Consider the following 23,384-nt stretch of genomic DNA (forward strand, 5'->3'; position numbering starts at 1 on the left):
CATTTCATTTAAACAGTCAGCCAGTTTTGATTGTGCCAGGAAAGACAATACTATGCAGTTATAGAGCCTATAGATAGTTCATTAAGAGTTGTGAATGATATAGCAGTATATAACAAGCTTCATACTAATAAAGAAGAACAGAAACACCATTTGATGTTTCCTGTGAAATAGTATAGAAAGTGCTACTCAGATAGGAGTAAGGCAACAATTACTCTATAATGATGGTGATGGCCAGTAAACATTAGCAGCATACTAAATGCATAAGAACATTCTCTTCAATTTATTATTTAATTGTTTTTAAATAGTAAATAAGACCATAACTGCAATACATATTTATCATCTCCAATAATAAAATATAATTGTTTTATATTATATTGCTTAAAATCAGTATTGCTCAGAGTTTCACAGGTAGCAACCTCTACTGTTTGTTGGAACTTTTCTGGAGAGTACCCCTTCATAATTTTCTTAGAGTTTGTATCACCAAAATGATACTCTGTGTGTATACAATATATATATCACATATTAATAGTTGTAGTGTTGGAAATAATATGAATATATAAATTCTAACATTACAACTTTTTTTTAAATTTTTAAAACTGGTTGAAAAACTAAAGAGTTATTAATTGGAAAAAATAAAAAAGAAAAAAAAAAGAAAATTAGAAAAAAAAAATCATTTTGTAAGTTTTTTTACTACAATTTTTTAGGTATAAAAAGTGTTCATAATGTTTGACAAAAGAAAGTCCCTAGTTACTGAAAAAGGTGCCAAAAAACGTCAGAAATTAGACTCAGAAGAGTTTACCCCAAGTAGTTTTGAAGAAGATCTTGCTTTAATTGAATCACTAGAAAAAGAAAGTCAATCTACAAATGATGGAAGTCAGCAGGATGAACTTTTTATTCCAACAAGGCGTTCAACAAGTAATTCAAAAAAATGGCAACGTCCTAATTTACCAAATATTAACCCAGATAAAGATCCAATTATTTTTCAACAGTTTGAGGTTGATCATTATACAGGTTGGTACATAAAGCACAATATACTTATGCAGATTGTAAAATAATACATAATTTGTATGACTATATAATGATGCACAGTTAAGAAGATGTTCAGTTGTTTGTTCAATGAATGAGTAGAGGCTTTAATTTTCATAAAACATTTTCAAGTAAATTGAGTGTTTTTTTTTTTGTTTGTTTATATTTTAGGGCCTTATCTTGAAGGTATGCCAGGACTAAAAAGTGGGCAAACACAAATTGTTCGTTTTTTTGGTATTACTATGCAAGGAAATAGTGTTTTGTGTCATATACATGGATTTGTGCCATATTTCTATATTGCTGCTCCAAATAATTTCAAGCCAGAAGAGTGCAGCATCTTTCGTGACTGTTTAAATGAAGCTATACTTAATGATATGAAATCTAAAAAAGATCAGATTACTAAAGTATATAACATATTAATAAGTATTTTATGATTAAAACAGGTCAAAAAAGTTTTTTTTTAAGCATAACTTTGTTTTTATAAAAATGTTTCAAATATGTAGGCAGTAGTGAATGTTGAGTTAATGATGAAAGCAAGTATTTTTGGATATAAGTTTAACAAGAAGCGGTTGTTTCTGTGTGTTACTGTTGCTCTACAAAAACTTATTGCACCTGCAAGACGAATTTTAGAAGGGGGTATTCATATTCCTGGTTGTGGAACAGTAGCAGACCAAACTTATGAAAGTAATATTGATTTTGAGGTTTGCAATTATTTATTACTTTTAAATTTTTTGAAAAAAATTAATTAGAATTTCTGAAATCAAACTATTTATATATGTATGTATGTATGTATGTATGTATGTATGTATGTATGTATGTATGTATGTATGTATGTATGTATGTATGTATGTTAGGGTGACAAATAAATGCATTAAAAAAATTTTTTTTTTTTATTCTTACGCTCTCAACCTCTTATTTGGTTCCATTTAGTAAAAAAATGATATTGGGAAATTTTGGATACATATTGTTAATGCTAGGAGTTGCTCAATCCAGTTTTTTAATTTTGTAAGGCTGTTTGAACCCACATTTTTCATATTTTATCATTTATCTTTTCTATTTTACTAATTAAGTTGAGAATGTTATCAATATTTTATATGTATATATTTTATATGTTATCAATATTTTATATGTAATATGACAGTATTGTGGCACTCTGTTTTGATACTACTTCAACCATACAGATATATATTCAGGTGCTTGTACCTTGCTGAAAAAATTAATTGGAAAGTCTTTATTATAAACAGCCTGTCGACACCATGTTCATGAAGTGATTTTATCCCATGTTTACAAAACTTGTTTTGGAGCATCTTTTGGTCCAGAGGTTAAGTTGTTTTAATGATTCCATGATCAGTGGAGCAAACTTAATTTTGAATCATGGCTCTTAACTGATGCAGATCTCAAAGTATATGATTCACTTGTACCACCAGCAGTAGAATTTTACTGTAAATATGATGCAAGGATCAAAACAACCTTGCAACAACTACAAAGAATTTTAGCAACTTTTGATAATTTTTTTAGGAAAAACTCCTCCAGGTCAAAGGGGAATAACTTTTTGTTCTCCTGGTGCTATGCACCAAGCATGATGGATGGCAAAAGCACTGTACTCTCTTAAAATCTACTTGTTTCAACATCAATTTTATTTAGCAAAAAATGAAAAGAAGAATCTTATACGACTTTTGATTTTTTCAATATTGATTTACATGGAACATTGGTTTTGAGCTCCCATCTTTTCATCTGCTCCTCACAATGACCTGACACTGATTAGGAAATTGAATCATTTTAAAATATTTGATAAAGAAGTGGCTGAATCTGTCATAAAAGCCATTGCAGGACATTTATGGTATTTAACTGAAGACCTTGTGAGTCTCTCTTTTTTCACAATGATGTTGAGAACCAAACCAAAGAAAAAATGATTGCACATAAAAAGCCAACCACAAAAACCCAGCTAAAAAGGTATGAAGGTAATGGATTAATAGATAAAATTGTAAGCATGAACTTAGATGACTTTTTAACAAAGAGATCAAAATATGTATTTGAATTGCTTGGAAGAAATTGGATATTTATGAAGGAAGATTGCCCAGACAAGTGGAGTACCATAACCGAATACCAGGATGCACATAGTTGTGAATGACACAGCTGAATGATTGGTGAAACTCGTTTCAGGTCACACAAAAATCTTGACAGAAGATGAAACTCAACTGCAATATATTTTACAAACTGTGGAAGAATATCAACGTCGAATTCCAAATAAGCAAAAGTCCACAATTGTGAACACATTAATAAAAACAAATGAACAATCAACAAGTGAAAACAAGTGAACACAACCTGATTCAAACATTGATTAAAATCGTATAAATAACACTTGAATAACATTTGAATAAAATAATTAAAACTTTGTAATAATAAAAAAAAAAGTACATTCGCTTTTGTTTTATGTTTACCCTTAAATCTGACAACCCCTAGATATGAAAATATCCTAATAATATTTTGCACAGTTTATTTTTTAGTTAAAAGGAGCACAATAAAGGGTTGAGAGTCCAATTTTGAGCACTTTGATTTTTTTTTGTCACCCTAATGTATGTATGTATGTATGCATGTATGTATGTATGTATGTATGTATGTATGTATGTATGTATGTATGTATGTATGTATGTATGTATGTATGTATGTATGTATGTATGTATGTATGTATGTATAAAATCTGACATTGCAGTTACTTTTGCTAATGAAATATTAAAGGTTAGATTTATGGTTGATACAAATACATTTGGATGCAATTGGATTGAATTACCAGCAGGCTCATACCAAATTCGAGAAGAATCTAAAGTATCTCGTTGTCAGTTAGAAGTGGATGTTGCATATGATAAATTTATCAGTCATAAGCCAGAAGGTAAATTCTTATTGAGTTTTTCTTATTTAAAAAATTAACAATAAATTTTCATCTCAAACTTGATTCAATTAAGCATTATTCATGTCTCGTTTGTTATACCAACAAATTCCAGATGAAGCAATAAATGTGATATTGTGCTATTTTACCACTTTTTTTAATATTGATTTTATTCAATGAAATTTTTTGTATGACTGCTTTGTAACATAAATACTGGAAATCTCTCGAAAGAAATTGTGAAAGAAATTTATTCCACACAAAATAGTATTAAAAGATGAATAAATCTAAAAATCAAGCGTAAAAAAAACAGTTGAAGGTCAGAAGCAAGGGATCTAGATTTTTAGATTAATTATTTATCATGTAGTTGAAAGCACATAAAACAGATTTTTTTTTATAAAGGGTTGTAAAAAGGAGTTCCAATTTTTTTATTTTTACTTACCCATGTTTTTTACAACAATATTTTTCAAAAGAGTCATATTTTTAAAAGTAACATTTTTAAACCTTAAAATAGCAGGTTAATTACATTGTATAGTTAATTCTCCCCATTATTACTTGTCATTATTACTATTATGTCATTATTACTTCATCTCATGTTTGTATACACCGTATATACAAGTGTTTAAGTTGATCAAGTATGTAAATTGAATCTAATATATAAAGCCCAAAGTGTGTATGTGGGTGTATTCTTTATACAAATCCTCGCCAAATTTTGCACACAGGTTTCAGTCCAGGTTTGAACCAACCGGGACTCCATGTTCAGGGTGCTTTTAGCTGGATCCAAGTTCCAGCTACCTCCAAACCTTCCTAACCCCTGGCGAGGAGGTGACAACAGAGCTATTAATTTTAATAATTTTTACCAGTGAAAACCAAAAAATTGTAATTACGTGTTAGTGGTTTTTTATGACGATTTTTGTATACAGTATAAATGAACAAGAAAATTTTTAAAGACAGGTTTTTGTTTGAGAGAAGATTACTGTGATTTATGTTTGTTTCAAAAAAGCTACATCATCACAGTGTGGTTTAGTTCCCAAAAACATGACTACATAACTATGATTGCATTCCTGATTAATACAGTTTTTTATCTAAGAGCTGGAAAAACCGGCACATTGCACTGGGTATTACAGCTAGTAACTATATATTAGGGGTGAGATATTTTTTTCCACTGTGACCATTGGTGGAGTAATACTCACAAAAACATAAAAATATAAAAATATATATATAATAAAAATGCAAAAAAAAATCTGCTCAAATTTTAAAATTCTGTCAAAAATATGAAAAATTGTTTAAATAGTTCATATTATTTAACTCTAATGTATTGTATATTTTTAAATCTAAATTATATTCTAGTTGTATAAGATATCAGAGAATAACTTAATTAGAGAAATTGATCGCCCTTTCAATATTTCCAAGCCAAGAAATTGTTTACATGGAAATTTAATTAATTAGTCACTGATGGATTTTTCAAAATTATGTTAGAAGAAGCATATATTAGGAAGATATCATTTTCTCTTAGAATTGGGAAATATTTCTAGGTCAAGAGATGTTGTTAAAGAAGTCTCTACTGAAGTTTGTCAATTAAGGAATAATATGATGATACCATGTTTTCTGGAAAAATCAATATGAAGTAAAGAAGAGACTGCCATTCATAATTATAAGTTTGTGATTAAATCAACACTAAATATGATTAAGAAGACAAGTATTAAAAATAACTGGGATAAAATATTTGACTTATTGGCCAAGAATGCTAAAAATCTAGAAGACAAACTCTTTTATGAACTTCAGAAGTCTTTTGATGGGTGCAAAGGTCAATGCAGTACTTTGACAGAGCCTATTACCCCCATAAGTTTGCTTTGATCTTATATTGAGTTGTTGAAATAAATATGGTGCTTACATTTTGATGGTAAGAGCATAAACAAACAATATTATTAGAACACTTGCATTTTCAGCAAGTCTAAATCTTTTGTTATATCTTTGAAAGTACTAGAGAAAGGCAATGTCTCTATAATGTGTTACACAAAGTTATTTGGGAATTCATTCAATAAAATTTCTGTTTAAATGTGATATCACATGAGTAAATACAGGTTCAAGAAATGGAGTAGTTAAATGCTTGAGAAAAATCAATCCAGGTTTAGTGTATCATCCTTGTTGACTTCATGTTCTGGACCTAATATTTAAGCACTTTATGAACTCAAAGGTTGCTTCCTTGTCAATGTCACCTAATATTAATTACTGTTTCATTAATGAGTTAATTAGTAATTACCATGATTTAACTGAAAAATACACCAGTTATTAAAAGTAGTAAATATGGCAGGAATGATTATACAGAACTGGATTTGTTATGTTAAGGATACAAGTCTTATCGAGACACAATAAATTTTCATTTTTTCTAACCAGGACCTATTTGTAATACACAATGGAATTCAAGAGCAATCTATTACTTGAAATATCTGATTTTGACCCAGTCAAAAAATGAATCTGTAAGAGAGGAGTGCAATTTTATTGGGCAAAACCATGGTTCTCTAGCAGAAGAAACACTGACAATATAACACAATTAAAATTGGCATTAACTGATAATTGCCTTGAGTGTTTGGAAAGACACTATGATATTTGGAATCATTTTCCTTTAGACACCAATTACACAAATGAAGTGTGTCAAAGGTCACTTGGGAAAGTTGAAAACTTTTTTCAAAGGAACATCACCAACCTTGAGGCCAAGTTTTTAAAACACTGTAATAAACTTTGATCTACCTTTTTGTGTTATTGTAATAAAATAGTTTAGCGTTTGACCTATCATTCATTTCATGATGCTAGTTTTGAAGGCCTTTAACTGAAAATGCTTTTAAATTTGATTTTAAAAAGTTTAATATAAAAAAAGTCAATTTAGCAAGTTAAGGTCTTTTTTGTATTTTCGAAATGGGTTGAAGTCTTGATTTATGCACCAGTACTTTAACACTTTTTTTGCATTAACTTAAATTAATGCCTGATGATTGTGGAAATCCACAATGTTTACAATTGACAGAAAATATTCACAAATAATATTTTTTTTACTTTTTATTTATGAAAATGTTTTAAACTTTTATTGTAATATTTTTAAAAATATCCTTTTAATGAATTAGTATGGCTGCTTCCTTCGTTAAATATTTCTAGTATGTTTGTTTGTAAGTTATACCACATTAGATTTTATTCCCACTTAATCCTATAAATTTCTTTATTGAAAAAGTTTTTTAAAATGTATTTTTTTTAACATTTGTTTAGGTGAATGGGACAAAGTAGCTCCAATAAGAATACTTAGTTTTGACATTGAATGTGCTGGTCGCAAAGGTATTTTTCCCGAACCTGATAAAGACAAAGTCATTCAAATTGCTAACATGGTTATTCATCAAGGCGAGAAAGAACCATTTATTCGTAATATTTTTACACTGGACACTTGTGCCCCTGTTGTCGGAAGCCAAGTCCTTTCTTATGCAAATGAGAATGATCTTTTCATGGTGTTTATTGATTTTAATAATTAATTTCCTCCTGTTTGCTGCTTTATCAATTTTTTCTAAAAAAAGTTTTATGTCAATCAAAATGTTGGCTTGAATTTAATATCTATATTTAGTGAAAAAGATCCTTCACTGTAATTTTACTTATTATGTTTCGATGTTTTTTGCAATTTTTATTGTAAGATAAAAACTTGGAAACTGGAAAACCAAAAGCATATTAACATAGGAACGCGTTAACAGAAGTTACTCTAAAGATCCTGAAATAAAACTCAGCGCTCTAAACAAAAATCCAAATACATCACCAGCCAACTTTGAGCTTTTGATTAGAATTTTAACGACGTTTTGTTGGTTGATTTATCATTAAAAAAAAAAAAAAAAGTGACATCCTGTTCAGAAGTCTAAGTGAACATCTTATAACAATTCTATAAATTTTAAAAATTACCCCTTTTCTTGTAATAACATCTTTTTTTTAAAAGGAATTTATAACGAAATAGTTGGCCATTTTTAAACATACTTGTAGTAAAAATTTTCCTCTTTCAACTTTTTAGGCGTGGTCAGATTTTGTAAATGACGTTGACCCTGATATGATAACAGGATATAATATAGTTAATTTTGATTTCCCTTATCTGCTCAATCGTGCCAAAGCGCTCAAAGTTCATAGTTTCTCTTACCTTGGCAGAATAAAAGGAGAAAAAACAACAATGTCAAATACAGTGTTCCAGTCTCGTGCATATGGCAAACGTGAGAACAAAGTAATTAACATTACAGGTGTTGTGCAGTTTGATCTTTTACACATATTGTTGCGTGATTACAAGTTGCGTTCATACACACTTAACTCAGTGAGTTATCATTTTTTAAAAGAGCAAAAGGAAGACGTACATCATGCAATTATTTCTGATTTACAGGTAATATGTTTTTAAAGTTGTTTATCACCTCTGCACATCTAATCCTGTGATCTGATTGAACATCTAGATAATGATCACGAGTTAAATCTTTACAAATTTTAAACTAGAGTGTTAGGATGCTGCAGAATGATTGAAATTCTAATAAGTTTTTATAGTTTTGTAAAATTTAAAAGTTTTTAAACTTCAGTTCTTAGTTCAATGATACCCAGAAATATCGTTTTATCAATAATTATTGTAAACTGACATCCTTTTAGTCAATTCAAATTAAAGAAAATATGCTAAACCCAAAAGGTTTTTTAAATCAGACAACAATTAATGTTGTTCCTCAAGCCTTGAAACATTCAAATTTGAATTTTTTATTGAATTATTTGATAAAAATAAAAACTGCATAAAAACATTTGCTTGTACTGCTTGATTCTACTGCTTGTACTACTCACTATAAGGGCCCTGTTTTTTACAATTCAGAAAAATTTGTCATTCACATAGACTATCTTATGAATGAATTGATCCTTGGTTTTAGTTTTTTTTTTTTTATTAAACTCATGAGTTATTTAAACCATTATCTTTTGTTTACTGAAGGACTTTAAAATTGCTATAGTATATGGAAATAAAAGTTAAAATCATTTTAATCTGTTCTATTAGCTTCATAATGAGATGGCAACAGTTTAAAAAGAAGAAAAGATAAATTAGACTAATTTTATAAATCCTTTAGTTCATCATCTTTGTCAGTTAACTTTGTTGCACTTAAATGACTTTCTTATTCTCTTATTGACTTATACTTATTCATTTATTATTCTATAACTATATTTCTATAACATCGCTTTTGCAAACACAACAGTTTCTCCTCTGAAAAGGTTTATCAATGTGTTGAATTTATTTACTTTACATCCTTCATTTTACCCATTTTTTTTTATTTTTACTTTCAACTTGAAGCTGGTACTAACTTATCAGTGCAATCCTTAGCTGCTCTATTTGCCCAGTCTTTTCCCAAAATTTCAAAGCAGCTTTTTGAATGATGCAGAATTAACCTACAACATAATGCAGTTCATACTGTCAGTTGAGCCTGGTTAAAACTAATTTACATCATCTAATAAATATATACACGATTCCTTACACAAAAAAATCTATTCTAGCACTTCCTGACTAAAAAAAAGACATTACCATGCTGTTTTAAATAATATACAAACATTTTCTGTGATATCGAATAACTAAAAAAATTTCTCGATTTTTATTTAAAATTTTTTTGAGATATTTTTAACTGGAGCCAACCAGGGAGTCCGTACATGATTTCCGAGTTTTGATCTTAAGTTAATTATTTAAAGCAGAAATGTTGCGTATGAATCTGTAAATATACTTAATAATATTTTTTTTATTTACCTGAAATTTTTTTTTAAATGTGTAGTTAAAATATGCTGCTTATATTACAAGTGAACTATTTTTCTAATGTAGTGAACTATTTTTCTAATGTGATTGATTTAAATTGATTTTTTATAAACTATTTCTGTATATTGTTATAAATTCAATTTGTAATAGAAGATAAAACTACAGGAGGAATTGTTAAGTTTAAAATTGCTTTTGAAGTTTTTCAAATGTTCCTGGCTATCACCTTAAATACATTGAACATCTTTTTTAATGTTTTTTTTTCTTTAAGCTTATAAGTAATATCTTGATAAGTTTTTAAAGATATCTACAAACATAAATTTTTGTTGTTGTTGCATTAGTGTTATTATTTTCTAGAATGGTAATGATCAAACACGGCGGCGTCTTGCTGTTTATTGTATGAAAGATGCTATTCTACCATTAAGGCTTCTTGAAAAGTTAATGTGTGTTATTAATTACATGGAAATGGCTCGTGTAACAGGAGTACCTTTATCATACCTACTTACACGAGGGCAACAAGTGAAAGTTGTTTCGCAACTTCTTAGAAAGGTATACTGATTAAACATTTTTCAAGCAAAATAATTTCTTCCATAGGATTCTTAAACAACAATTCCATAAGAATCTTTAAAAAGGCCTCCATAGGAATCTTAAATACTGATTTTTTTGTTTTTTTATTCAGAGGATTTCTAAGAAAAGTAAGTCAAGTTTGGCTTCACATCCTTGGTGAAAAATCTAAAACATTTTCATGTCTGAATTTAATGAAAGTAGTTCCCTTTTTTTATCTTTTTATTTGCAATTTTTATTTTCCCTAGGCTAAGCAGCAAGACCTTATATTGCCGGCTCAAAAAATAGAAGCTGGAGATGAGTATGAAGGTGCAACTGTTATTGATCCCATAAAAGGGTTAGTCGATTATAAGAAAAAACTATTCATTTGTTTTATGGTCATATAATATTGTTAGATTTAAGTAAAATAAATTATTTTATGTGAATAAATAATAAATGAATATATATTTATGACTAAAATCAGTTATTTGGAGTAATATGAAGAGTTAATGGACTTTTAAATGCCTTTAGCTATTACACAAAACCAATTGCCACACTTGATTTTGCTTCTCTCTACCCATCAATCATGATGGCACACAACTTGTGCTACACTACATTGCTCAATAAAAGTGATTTAGAAAGGTAAAGCATTCAATTTTAAGTTTTGAAATTTAAAATTTCATTGAAATTTTTTAAATTTCATATTTATAAATTTCATAAATATTAAAATTCAAAATTCAAAACTTTTTTCTCGAAAAATTTTATTTATTATATTGGCATATATAGTTAATATAGTAATAAACTCATCAATGTTTTGTGGTGTATCAAACATATCAATAATATAGTTTATAATTTATTATAATTTATTAATTATACATAGTTTCTGCCTTCTAAAAGTATGAAAAACAGTATTAGTTTTTTTCTATAGAATGAATCCTGATGAGTATATTATTACTCCGAGTAACCACTGTTTTGTCAAAACAAGTGTGCGCAAGGGTCTTCTCCCAGAAATCTTGGAAAATCTTCTGAGCGCAAGAAAAAAGTAAGTTTTTTCCGCTAAATTTTTGTTTTCAAACTATTGCTCAAAGGTTTGTAAGAGTTTCATCAAAATCTGTAAAGCTTCAAATTTATTTGTGGAAAATTCATCTCATCAAATTTAAATATTAATGCTAAAATAAATAGAATATAAATTTCTTTTTCCACACTTTGCAGATTTTTAAAAATTTTTTACTAAGAATAAGTAAAAATTAGTAAAGGTTTCCTGTTATTGAAAAAGATTTTCTTTTAAATAATAAGCAGCTTCCATTAATCCTAAAGTTTTTTTAATCAGCACCTCCTAAGGAGGGAGCAATTTTGAGCTGTTTAGTTTTGGTTTTTTTCTCTGCTCGACAAGTGATAACTCTTGAAGTCTTAAAGAACCCAAAAGGATTTTTTACATAAAAATACTCTGAGGATGGAGAGTTACTTGTGCACCTTCATCACAACAACAACAAAATGAAAATGTCACCAATGTTTGTTAATTATGGTTACTCTGGAAGAATTAATATTAATAACTGTTACTAAAAATTCCAATATGCAACTAATTATTTTACGAGATTACTTGAAATTTTGCTTCAACATTTTTAAAAAAGGATAACTTTGGCAAAAGTTTCTACTTTTAACTGAAACTGAAAGTGTGTTTAAGTTTTGAGGAGTTGACTTAAGTGAATTAGAACTTCCCGAAGGCATTCACTGCTCAGTCTTGACCAAACAAACCAAACATAATACCCTAATTGAAAATATAGTCAGGTATAATTCATTCCAAAATATACCCAAATACTAACTCATTCTAAAATATCTAACTTTTAGCAAAAAGATAAAATATTTCTCAACTTGTTCCTAAAATTAGCTGTGTAGTTCTAAATTGAAAGAGTGATTAAGGATCCTATGGGCTAAATCATAGTTAACTCTAGAACAGCTTGGAGTTGGAAGCTGAAATTTTAATTTTGAATGCTGAAATATTTAGGGTTATCTAACATTAAAAAGAGTTTTGAAAGTGAAAAAAATCAACACATTCTGAGATTAATGGCTGCCTGGTTAAATTTACTTGGAATTAACCGATTGCATAAAGAAATTTTCTGCTAAAAAATTTATAAATGAACACAAAAAATGTAAAAAAAGGATATTTAAATTATTACATTTTAAAAATATTTTGTATTTGTAGAGCAAAAGATGATTTAAAAGGAGAAACAGATCCATTTAAAGCAAAGGTTTCATTTTTCTTCTTCTAATTCTTTACATGTTGTTATTGTTGTGTCTTACATTCTCTGTATTTTGTGTGATGCCTTCAAGCTGATTCATAGACACTTTTATATTGGTTTAAAAAAAGTTGAGTTTTAAAAATGAAGTAATCTTGCAACAAAAGTTAAATGATGACAATTTTAGGTTTTAGATGGTCGTCAACTTGCTCTGAAGATAAGTGCAAATTCAGTCTATGGATTTACTGGAGCTCAAGTTGGGAAGCTTCCTTGCATTGAAATATCATCAGTAAGTTCTTATTAGAAAAATTTGATAACACAGGATAAAACTCTGTATGGCAATTTCACATAGATGTACAGTAGTTTGAAAATATTTTAGAGTGTCACTGCATTTGGGCGTAAAATGATAGAGAGGACTAAGCAGCTGGTAGAAGATACATACAACATTAAAAATGGGTACAAGTATGATTCTAAGGTAAGTGAACCATGAAAGAATTTTCCTTTGATTTATTCTCAGATTTTTGTTTAAAACATTTTGAAACAAAATTTTTGTTTAAATTTTACTCTTAGGTTATTTATGGTGACACTGATTCTGTAATGGTTTGTTTTGGTCCTGATAATGTACCAGATAGCATGGTACTTGGAAGAGAAGCTGCTGCATTTGTATCTCAACAATTTATTAATCCTATAAAACTAGAGTTTGAGAAGGTTTTAACTTTATTGTGATTTTGTGAAAGCATGTTAAGTTCTTTGGTCAGAAATAAAAGATTTTTTGTTTTATTTACAGGTTTACTTTCCTTATTTATTAATCAGCAAGAAACGATATGCCGGCCTTTACTACTCCAAGCCAGACTCATATGACAAGATGGATTGTAAGGGGATCGAAACAGTAAGTTAATAATATGCCTTTTTTATGTGTAATGCTTTTATAGTTAATAGAAAATCTGTCAGTTGTTTGCCATCCCAGGAAACAACTACCTTGAAGGGCAGCAGTAAGCTTTAATTCTCTCAGCAATTTCAAAGTTGACAAAGTATCAAAGGTGATAAACAAAGTATACAAAGTTATATACAAAGGTGATACAAAGATAATAACTGTAGTTTTTAGTAAAACAGCAGATGAAGCAAAACAAAGTGGAAAATAACAGCTGATCAACAGTCTACGACTGGTTGGAATGACAAAAATTGCTATTTTGACTTTTTTTTAAATGAATTCTTGTCAGTGACAGGTTGATTACAGGTTGATTTTGGAAACTAAGGATTACAAATAGATTTTTGAATATTAAGGATAATAATACATAATAATAAATAAATATAAATAAAATAATATATAATAATTAATTTTAAATAATTTCATTACATCATTCAAATATTGGAAAAGCATCTAAAATATTTTTGCAGTTTGCCAAATGTTAGCTTAGTTTGTTTTACTAATGCATTTTTCTCTCTGCTATATTACTCATTTGTACATGCTTTCTAAATAGCTCTTTGACAAAAGTTTGTTGAGAAGAATTTTTCAAAAAAAAACCTTTTCTAAAATCAACACACTCACTAAGTCAGCAGGCAAAGTTAAATGATTTGATAGAACTAAAAATTATAAATATTATCGTAAGTAAAATTAATTCATTTGCTCAATTAAAAAGAAACTCTGCACCTGATGAGCTTTTCATTTTAAAACTAAATAAAATTTCACATATTTGTCAATTAAAACATTAGTTTTTTTATTTGAGAGTTTTCATTTAAGTCTAAAAGTTTTTTTTTAATGATATTATTTAAGTAAAATGTAACCTTTTTCAGATTCAGGAACCTTATCCCCATTATAATACTGTTCCAAATAATGTCCATTCAGCAGTGTGCTGCTAGCATACTAAATATAATAAAATCAATTTTTTTAAAGTGTTTAACAATTTTATTAATATAGAAGATTTATTAAATTTTATGATGAGTTACAAAACTTACATAAAAAATCACTTACATTGAAAAAATCATCCATATTTGCAACATCAAATGCAGAATTAGAGCCAGTTATTATTTTAATGATATTATTTAAGTAAAAATTATTTTAATGAAATAGTCTTTTTTTTATTTACAGAGTTCATCAATATTTTACAAAGGTAAAAGTTAATGCAAATTAAAAAGTTTTTTATTTGACTGTTCAAAAAAAAAAAAAAAATGGCTACCTAGTCTTGGTATCAGTTGATCAAATTGACAAGACACCTTTTTTTTTCATTTTCCATGCTGAGTTAAGCATTTTGTGGTTTTCAATTTGATTATGATGAAAGTTGTCAGCTTCTAATTCATTTTCTTTTCTGTCAACGACAGACTCTGGTTAAATTTTTTATTAACATTTTTTGATCTTTTACTTTGCTCAGCACATTGCTTTTCTTTTGATACAAGTTTCATATACCCAGATTCATAAAAACAGATTCCTGTTGCAACTGGAATTCTTTATCTTCTTCTTTATTAACTCATTTGATCATGATTGATTTAGCATGATGCCAAACAATTTTTGTGTGTATTGAGTCAACAATAGGTTGTTTATTTTTCTAATGTTTCATCAGACCTGTTTGTTGATCATACAAACTCCATATCTTTTTAATAACATTGGTTTTTGTTGTTGAAGTGGAATTTTGATATTTATTCCTAAGTACCAATTTTGTACTCATTAGTTAACAGTTTCTCTGGTGTACAATGTAAAGTTTTATATTGTAGTCAGATTGGAGAAACCAATATTGTCTCTGAAGCTTACCCAATTATCAGTATTTTGTCAAAAGGTTAAAATAAATTGTTATTGCTTTCATTCTTCTTCAGAAAAATAATGTTGCTTGTTGCTCTTAAACTTAAGTTAAAACCAAAGCTTCTTACTAAGTAATCAGTAAGCAATAAATTGTAATAATTATACATAGTTGTAAACAGTCAAATGATAATAATTAACTGTTAGTTACAGTTAAATAATATTTAGCTGTTGCAAAAATTTTGTAAAATAATTTAGTTTTAAATTAATAACATGGAGAACAAACACCCAGACAAAAAAAAAAAGCAAGGTTTTCTTTTCTATGGAGTACATTAAACCTGCCTTACATTTAAATAAGTACTTTTAAATAAGTACTTTTTATTTATAAATAAGTACTTTTTAGTTAAGTTATTGACCTATAGAAATTAAATTTTATAATATTTTGACTTTCATTTTATATTATTGTAATAATCATACATTTTATTGCAAGTATCTTGTACTTTTAGGTTAGAAGAGATAATGCACCATTAGTTGCAAAATTAATCAACACCTGTCTTCAAAAGCTACTTATTGACAGGTTCTCTTTGATTATTTTTTAAAACATTAATGTTTTTTGGTTGAATAATATTAATTTATAGCATAAATATGTATCACATATAAAGAATTATTTAATGCTATGAAGTTACATCAGTGTTATTATTACTATGCTCTTTATCATAGTTGTAATCTTTTGTCAAGTATTCTCTTCCATCAGTCTTTTTTGATCTTACTTAGAAACCCTACTGCTGCTGTCGACTATACAAAACAAGTGATTTCTGATCTTTTGTGCAACAGGATCGATATCTCAGAGCTGGTTATCACAAAGGAATTAACAAAAACAGAAGATGAATATGGTTCCAAGCAAGCACATTCTGCTCTTGCTGAGAAGTAAGATTATGTTGTTTGTTTTTTTGGTGCTGTTGCTGAACTTGAGGTTTTAAAGAGTAGTAAAAAGTCTTTAAGTTTAAAATTATAAAAAAAAATTTAGTTAAAACAAAAAAAATTACAAATTACATAACATTAAAATGATGAGCAGTTTTAATGATGATAAATAATGAGCAGTTTAGTCACATAGGAAAGACTCAAAAACCAATAAGCAAAGCAACATAGTGACAGAAATAAGTACGAAGGATGGCTCTAACAATCAGCAACTGAGAGATGGGAGAGTATTAATCTCTGAGAATTACATCAAAAATACCCTGAGCACATTTCAAATGACAGGTGACATCCTTTCAAATGATAGGTGACATCATTCAGGAGCTGGAAAAGTTATTTTTTACTTCATCAAGTAATAGCCAATCCTAAATTAACTTAAAAACTTACCAAACCTTTAATAAAAATGGTGGAAAACATGTTTCTTTAAATACCGTTAGAAATATTCTACTTAGGAAAGCTTTGATGTTTATGCAGCCATTAGAAAACCAATGATAGTGGCCAGAGATGTTGGTGAAAGGAGTTGTGTGATCTATAGAAAAGTAGAGCCAAGTAACTTTGTGGAGAAAAGTTCCATGAAAATCTTTGATGATAATAATTTATGTAAAAGAAATTATTCACTATTATTGGTATTGTCGTCGTGTTGTTGATGTTGTCGTTGTCAGTGTTGTTGCCGTTAGTATTAACATTTAATTGTGTTTTTTATGTAACTTTTTTTACTTGACCACAATCTATTAATAGTGTAAAACCAACTTTTATCAACTCCCAGAATCCCCATCTTAGGTATTGGATAGAGCTTTAATATTCTGATGAACAGATTTTAAAGCTCTTTCCAATATCCGAGTTCTGAAAGTAGCATTTAGCCCTGAAATTTCAAAATAATTATTTGAACAAAAGTGAAATGTTTATATTTAAAAAATTTTTTGCCTATTTTTAAGTACATTTTCTCTAATGTATTCTGGCCTCGGTATGAGTATGAGGCTTATCACACATGTTTTAGAGGGACTTAAATGTATTATGTATGTCTGGCCTGATTGATTCACGAAACAGACTGTTTGACAAGTCAGAAGCTTGACTTTGGTGTTTTCTGACTCTGGAAGTGGATTAATCTTGTACAAACCTTGATAAGAATCTAGAATGTTTATAATTTTCATTAGCAGAAAAAAAAACCAGCTACAGATTCTTATGAGCACTGTAATAATTTGTTTGCCGTTGATGAAAAAAAAGATCTCTTTTTCTATGGGGTTTTCTGATCAATGGTTTATTAATGATGGAACAAAAATATCTTTAAAAAAATCTGACCACCTTCCACCCTTAACATTACGCCAACATTGTCTAGGTACATTAAACTTTGCCAACTATTGATGATGCCAACTACTTATCTACAATTCATTATCAAAATATATGATGCATTAGTAAAATGATATTGTTAGTGAAATATATTGCTAATAAATTTAGATTTTGAGTTAATTTTACATACTTTCTTGTCCCCAGCATCAATTACATAGTCAAAGACCTGATTTAAACAGGTGAATAAGTTATTTATTGCTTGACTTCTTGACTCAACAGACCTTCTTTAACTTTTGATTTTGATTTTCAGAACCACTTCTACTAAATAGCAGTCAGCCATTTTCTTTGAAATGGCTGACTGCTATTTAGTAGAAGTCAATCATTAGGTTCCAAATAGTAGGTTCCAAATATGGGTACCAAACCGTAGTCTTAATGATCTTCTGGCTATCAGTGTATTTACCTTGCCACTCATTACATTCATTGTATTACATTTAATTACCTTATATTACATTATATTATTACATTCATTAAATTACATTCATTTAGTTATATTACATCATTACATTACATTCATTAAATTACATTTACCTTGCCACTATAAATTCTTTTAATACAAGCTATTTCAAAAAATTTTAAAACTGTAGTTTAACATAACAGCAAAATATTTTCTTCATAATCTCATCACAGTATTTCATAAATTTACATAATCTTGTTATATAGTTTTTTCAAGTAAACAGTATTTGATATATAGGATTTTTTAACAAAGCAATTTCCAAAAATCAAGGTCAAAAAATTATAGATATTGAGAAGATAGTTTTAGAAGTTGTAAGAAGATAAAATGGTCCACTCTTATATATCATATTAAACATTTTACAAATGAATATGATTTTTTTAAATTCATCTTACATATAAAAATAAAATAAAAACATAATTGCAATTTACAGATACTATGTACTAAAGATGAATAAATGTTTAGTACAAATAATAAATATATATATTTTAAAGTAATAAATATATTATTTAAGGATGAGAAAACGTGATGCAGGTTCAGCCCCTAAACTTGGGGATAGAGTTCCTTATGTTATTGTTGCTGGTGTAAAAGGAGCTAAGGGATACGAAAAAGCAGAAGTAAGAGCTTTTAATCTTTTCAGCTTCTTTTTTTATTTATAATCTCTTCAGTTGATATTTTTTATCTCTTCATTTGCTTTTTAGGATCCAATTTATGTCCTAGAAAATAACGTTCCGATCGATACAAACCACTATCTTGAACATCAACTAATGAAACCATTGTTACGTATATTTGACCCAATACTTGGTGAAAATAAAGCAGCAGATCTTTTATTTAGTTGGTTTTTTTTTTTTGGTTTTTTTTTTATTGGATGTAAATTGTTTGAGATTAAGAGTTATCTAATAAAATTGATAGCATTTATGTCAATTGAACTTTTTTATTGTGATATTTAGATAATAGTGGAAATATGAGTTGAGCTATAATGTCATGTTCTTTATAGAGGGCGAACACACCTTAGTAAAAACAGTTATAACAGCAAAGGTTGGTGGTTTGGCAAAGTTTGCACAGAAAATGCCTACTTGCATTCATTGCAGAACAGTACTCACAAAAGGAAAAGGTTAACATAAAAAACTATATATATATATATATATATATATATATATATATATATATATATATATATATATATATATATATATATATATATATATATATATATATATATTAAATACATACCCAGCTAATGTTGGAGCAAATATGTTAAAACTTACTCAGAATTTTTTTCAGGTCAATAACATGACTTCTATATCCTATTCAAGTAAAGTTGTTAAAAAATCGAAGTTTAAAAAAATTGACCAATTATGATCAAAAGTCTGTTTAAAATCCCATATAATAAAAGCTAATGCCATAATATTATGTGATAATAATATGGATGTTTTGTTCAAAACTGCAGTTGTTCATCATGCTAGGTTTTTAACCAAGAGCCTATACTACCTCAAAACTTCAACTTTTTTTTCAACTACCTTAAAACTTCAACTTTTTTCAGCAGTTGAAGTTTGTGCAGCAAAACAGTAAGCTACAGATAGATTTGAAACATATCAGTGAGTTTGTAGGATGTATTAAAACAAAATGGTATTTTCAAGCACATGTCATTCAAGCTCCTTCTTTTGATCTAGATACAATTGTTCAGATAAAAGAGTGTAGGAAAGTTTGCTTCAAACCTGAGGCAGTTGACTCTGTGTTAGTATCTGTTTACATTCACATACTATTGCATCAAAAAATCTCTAAGAAAAAAGCAGTCATTTCAGATGCTTTGCTTTCCTCTCAGATGCTGTATTCTGATTTTTTCAAACATAGAAACAAAGGTCAAGGAGATATGACCAGTGTAATTGAGAAAATAAAGACACCAACCCATGTTCCTTTGGTAGATGATATTTCTCATCTAATGTTCATAATGATAGGGTTGTATGATCAGAGAATGAGATACTGTTTGTCACCTCCAACCCAATATTGGCACACACAGTCCTCATTTCAGAAGATTCAAAAGTTTGCAAAAACACTTAATTGTTGTGAATGATCATTCTAAAAGTTGGAATGATGCAACATGGTATGAAAAAAAAAATGTGCACAGCCATGAAAAAAAAAGATGAGAAGCAGAACTGACTACTAACTGTAGACAAGGTAAGGTCAACTTTCAAAGTTCCTGATATCACTCAGCAAACTGGAAAAACAGGATTGGCCATTACTTGATGAAATAAAAACAGGGTGATAAAAAAGAAGTTATTGATCAATTTAAAATGCAAAATTGTAAATTTTTTATAATGGTTTGATTTTGCATAATGATTTTTATAAATAGTAAATGTCTTATTGATTAAGTAAATCTCTTATTGAGTTCAATACATTATGTTTTTTGCTTTGTAGTAACTATAGCAGTCCCTTTTATTTGTAAGATTGGTTATTTGAAAACTAAGATTTTATTTAACTTTAAGAAAATGTTAACATTTTTGCCAGCTGTCCATCTAAATGAAATTTAGGTGCAAAAATGTAATTAACTGATTCACTTGACCACTTAGATAACAGAAAAAGAATTTTTTTTTCCTTTTGTAAATATCATTTTACTTGAAAATAAGCAAAAGCATGAGGACAAACTAAGTAAAAATAAATTTGAAATAAAAATATAGATAGCAAATGATTAAGAAGAAATAAAATTCATTAAAGTTTTTTCTTTTTGATTGCCTTCAAATACCCTGAATTCATCTTATTTTTCTAATTTTTCTAATTTTTCTATTTTCTATTTTTAACAACTTTGCTCTTGAGGAGAACATAAAAGTCATCTGATCAACCTGAAAAATGTTTTGAGTAAGTTTTAGCTTATTTGCTCCAACTTTGGCTGGGTATTTACTAGAGTTTTTATGATTCCCCCTTGAAACCAAAGTAGTGTCATTTAGATTAGCTACTGCTTCCAAAAATAACTTAAATGCATAAATAAGTTTGTCATTGCTTAACTAATTGATGAATTAGTGACCTTGAAAAAATTAATTAAAAAATAATTGAATTGAGTTATACCAAGGATTACTTTAATAAGAAGCATGTAAACTTACGAAAAAGAATTATTATATATAGGTTTACAAGAAAATTTAATTTTCAGTGTGTGGGTGTGTAATCATGTATTCAATTGGTTGCATAAATATTTCCCTGTAAACATAAAAATGTGCAAACATGCACACATATCAGTTAGTTTAGATTTTGTGGGTTTTTCTGCTACTTTAAAAGCACCAACACTCACCAGTTGTTTTATTTAAAGGTTTTTTAAAATAATTTGCATTTAAAGCTTTGGTAAAATTAGTTATGACCACCAATATGGTTTTCTCAAAATGGTTGCTTCAAAGATAAAAAATTTGATGAGAGGTCTGAGACTTGAGTTATGCAGATCACTTGTATAGTGACACGTGAAGGTGTCGAAAAATGTTTAGGTAAAATCTTGTCTGCGACAATTGATGATTTTTTACATCTGAAAATTAAACAGTGTAAGAAAATTTTTGTACACAAATTAAAAAATTGAGATGCGAAGTAATAATTTTATAATACATTATAGTACTGTGTAACATTCTGACCTTAATTACTTTCTGACCTTAATTACATTCTGATCTTAATTACATTCTGACCTTAATCTCATTCTGACCTTAATTACATTTTGACCTTAATTACATTCTGACCTTAATTACATTCTTACCTTAATTACATTCTGACCTTAATTACATTCTGACCTTAATCTCATTCTGACCTTAATTACATTTTGACCTTAATTACATTCTGACCTTAATTACATTTTGACCTTAATCTCATTCTGACCTTAATTACATTTTGACCTTAATTACATTCTGACCTTAATTACATTCTGACCTTAATTACATTCTGACCTTAATTACATTCTGATCTTAATTTCATTCTGATCTTAATTACATTCTGATCTTGATTACATTCTGATCTTAATTACATTCTGACCTTAATTACATTCTGATCTTAATTATTGATACTTGACTATTTCGGAGATCTTTGTGTCATAACAGGCTTTTTATGATTGACATGACAAATACTAGAATTAGTGGGAAAATTCATAAGTATATTCCAAAGTTGAAACATTACAAGCTGGCAATTTTTCATCTTAAAGAATACAAAAAAGCAATTTCTGTTGTCTTTTCCCCTCTTAATTCCACAGTTGCTGCACAAAATGATTACATTGTTACAAATAAGCTCAGGTTATTTTATAAGACCTTTTTGTCAAGTTACTATTTTAATGAATGATACTAAGATATGGCATTTCAGATAGTAATGTGGTATTGATTATATGGAGATCTAAATAAATTTACCAGGGTAGATGTTTCAGGTTTGCTGTTGTAATATATTTTAAAAATAGTTATAAAATCAAGTAAGAGTAATGGTGTAGATAAAATAAATTAAAATTTTCAAAAACTTTTCATTTGGCAGTATAAAAGTATACTTTTTATAGATTTATTTAAGTGCAGTAAATTTCAAATAAAGAAAAATAAAGAAATTTCGTGTTACAAATATAAAAAAATGGTTTCAAAAAGAGTTTTTATAAAAGAAAAACTTAAAGCTTTGAGACACCTCTTTTATTATTAAAGTTTTCAAATTTCCAGTTGTTAAAAAAATTACGTTAAAAAATAGTTTAGAAAATTTCCACTCTCAATTTAGAAAGTTCTCATTTGTATTTTAGAAAATTCTGCTGTTTGTGACTATTGTAAACCAAACGAATCTGAGTTTTTCCAAAAGGAAATGGCAACACTTCATTCTTTAGAAGAAAAATTTAATAAACTTTGGACAGAGTGTCAGCGATGTCAAGGAAGTTTGATTGAAGAAGTTCTGTGTACAAGGTTGCTAACTAAAATTTTTTTCTTTACTATATTTTTTTTATCAGATGCTTGCACAAATGATTTTAACACACAAATGATCAGAAGTGTTACCAACTGTAAAGGAAATAACATTAGTTACACATTCTCTTTAGTCGTGACTGCCCAATCTTCTATATGCGCAAAAAAGTGCAAAAGGATTTGACCCATCAAGATGAAGTTGTACGACGATTTGGTGACTTCACTTGGTAAATCCACAGCAATCGGTCTGGCATGAAAGTTTTTTGTTTAAAATACTTTGGAGAACTATTTATTTCATTTATGTTCTATAAATATAAATGAAAATCTTTGTTTTAATATAAATATTAGAAAAATAAGTTTCTTTGCTGTCTGACATGAATATTGACATTGTATTAAATGAATATCACTGATTGAATATTATTTATTGAATATTTATAATGTGAGCTAGTAGTACCATATATTGTGACTATGAAATTTGGCAATATACTGTTCTGTAAACTAAAAATATAGATATTATGAATGTAAATA

The 23,384-nt window shown here is 28.1% G+C and overlaps 1 protein-coding gene across 1 annotated transcript; it reads left to right on the forward strand.

The window, feature by feature from the left end:
- The first annotated feature begins 705 nt into the window (after positions 1 to 705).
- Positions 706 to 23,382, forward strand: LOC145194792 (DNA polymerase delta catalytic subunit-like). Its single transcript, XM_090070985.1, has 22 exons — positions 706 to 1,011; positions 1,198 to 1,430; positions 1,530 to 1,727; positions 3,766 to 3,916; positions 7,169 to 7,401; positions 7,947 to 8,303; positions 10,041 to 10,232; positions 10,496 to 10,584; positions 10,758 to 10,868; positions 11,155 to 11,268; positions 12,430 to 12,475; positions 12,651 to 12,752; positions 12,843 to 12,938; positions 13,034 to 13,171; positions 13,251 to 13,352; positions 15,701 to 15,771; positions 15,969 to 16,121; positions 18,482 to 18,584; positions 18,669 to 18,801; positions 18,965 to 19,081; positions 22,703 to 22,859; positions 22,991 to 23,382. Exons 1-22 carry the CDS (start codon positions 723 to 725, stop codon positions 23,085 to 23,087), a joined length of 3,282 nt encoding a protein of 1,093 aa, XP_089927111.1. The 5' UTR covers positions 706 to 722; the 3' UTR covers positions 23,088 to 23,382.
- The last annotated feature ends 2 nt before the right edge of the window (positions 23,383 to 23,384 follow it).

This window comes from Hydra viridissima, unplaced genomic scaffold (genome assembly GCF_058129835.1).
Source record: "Hydra viridissima isolate aposymbiotic clone 2 unplaced genomic scaffold, HvirCarnegie_v1 scaffold_13, whole genome shotgun sequence".
NCBI lineage: Eukaryota > Metazoa > Cnidaria > Hydrozoa > Anthoathecata > Hydridae > Hydra > Hydra viridissima.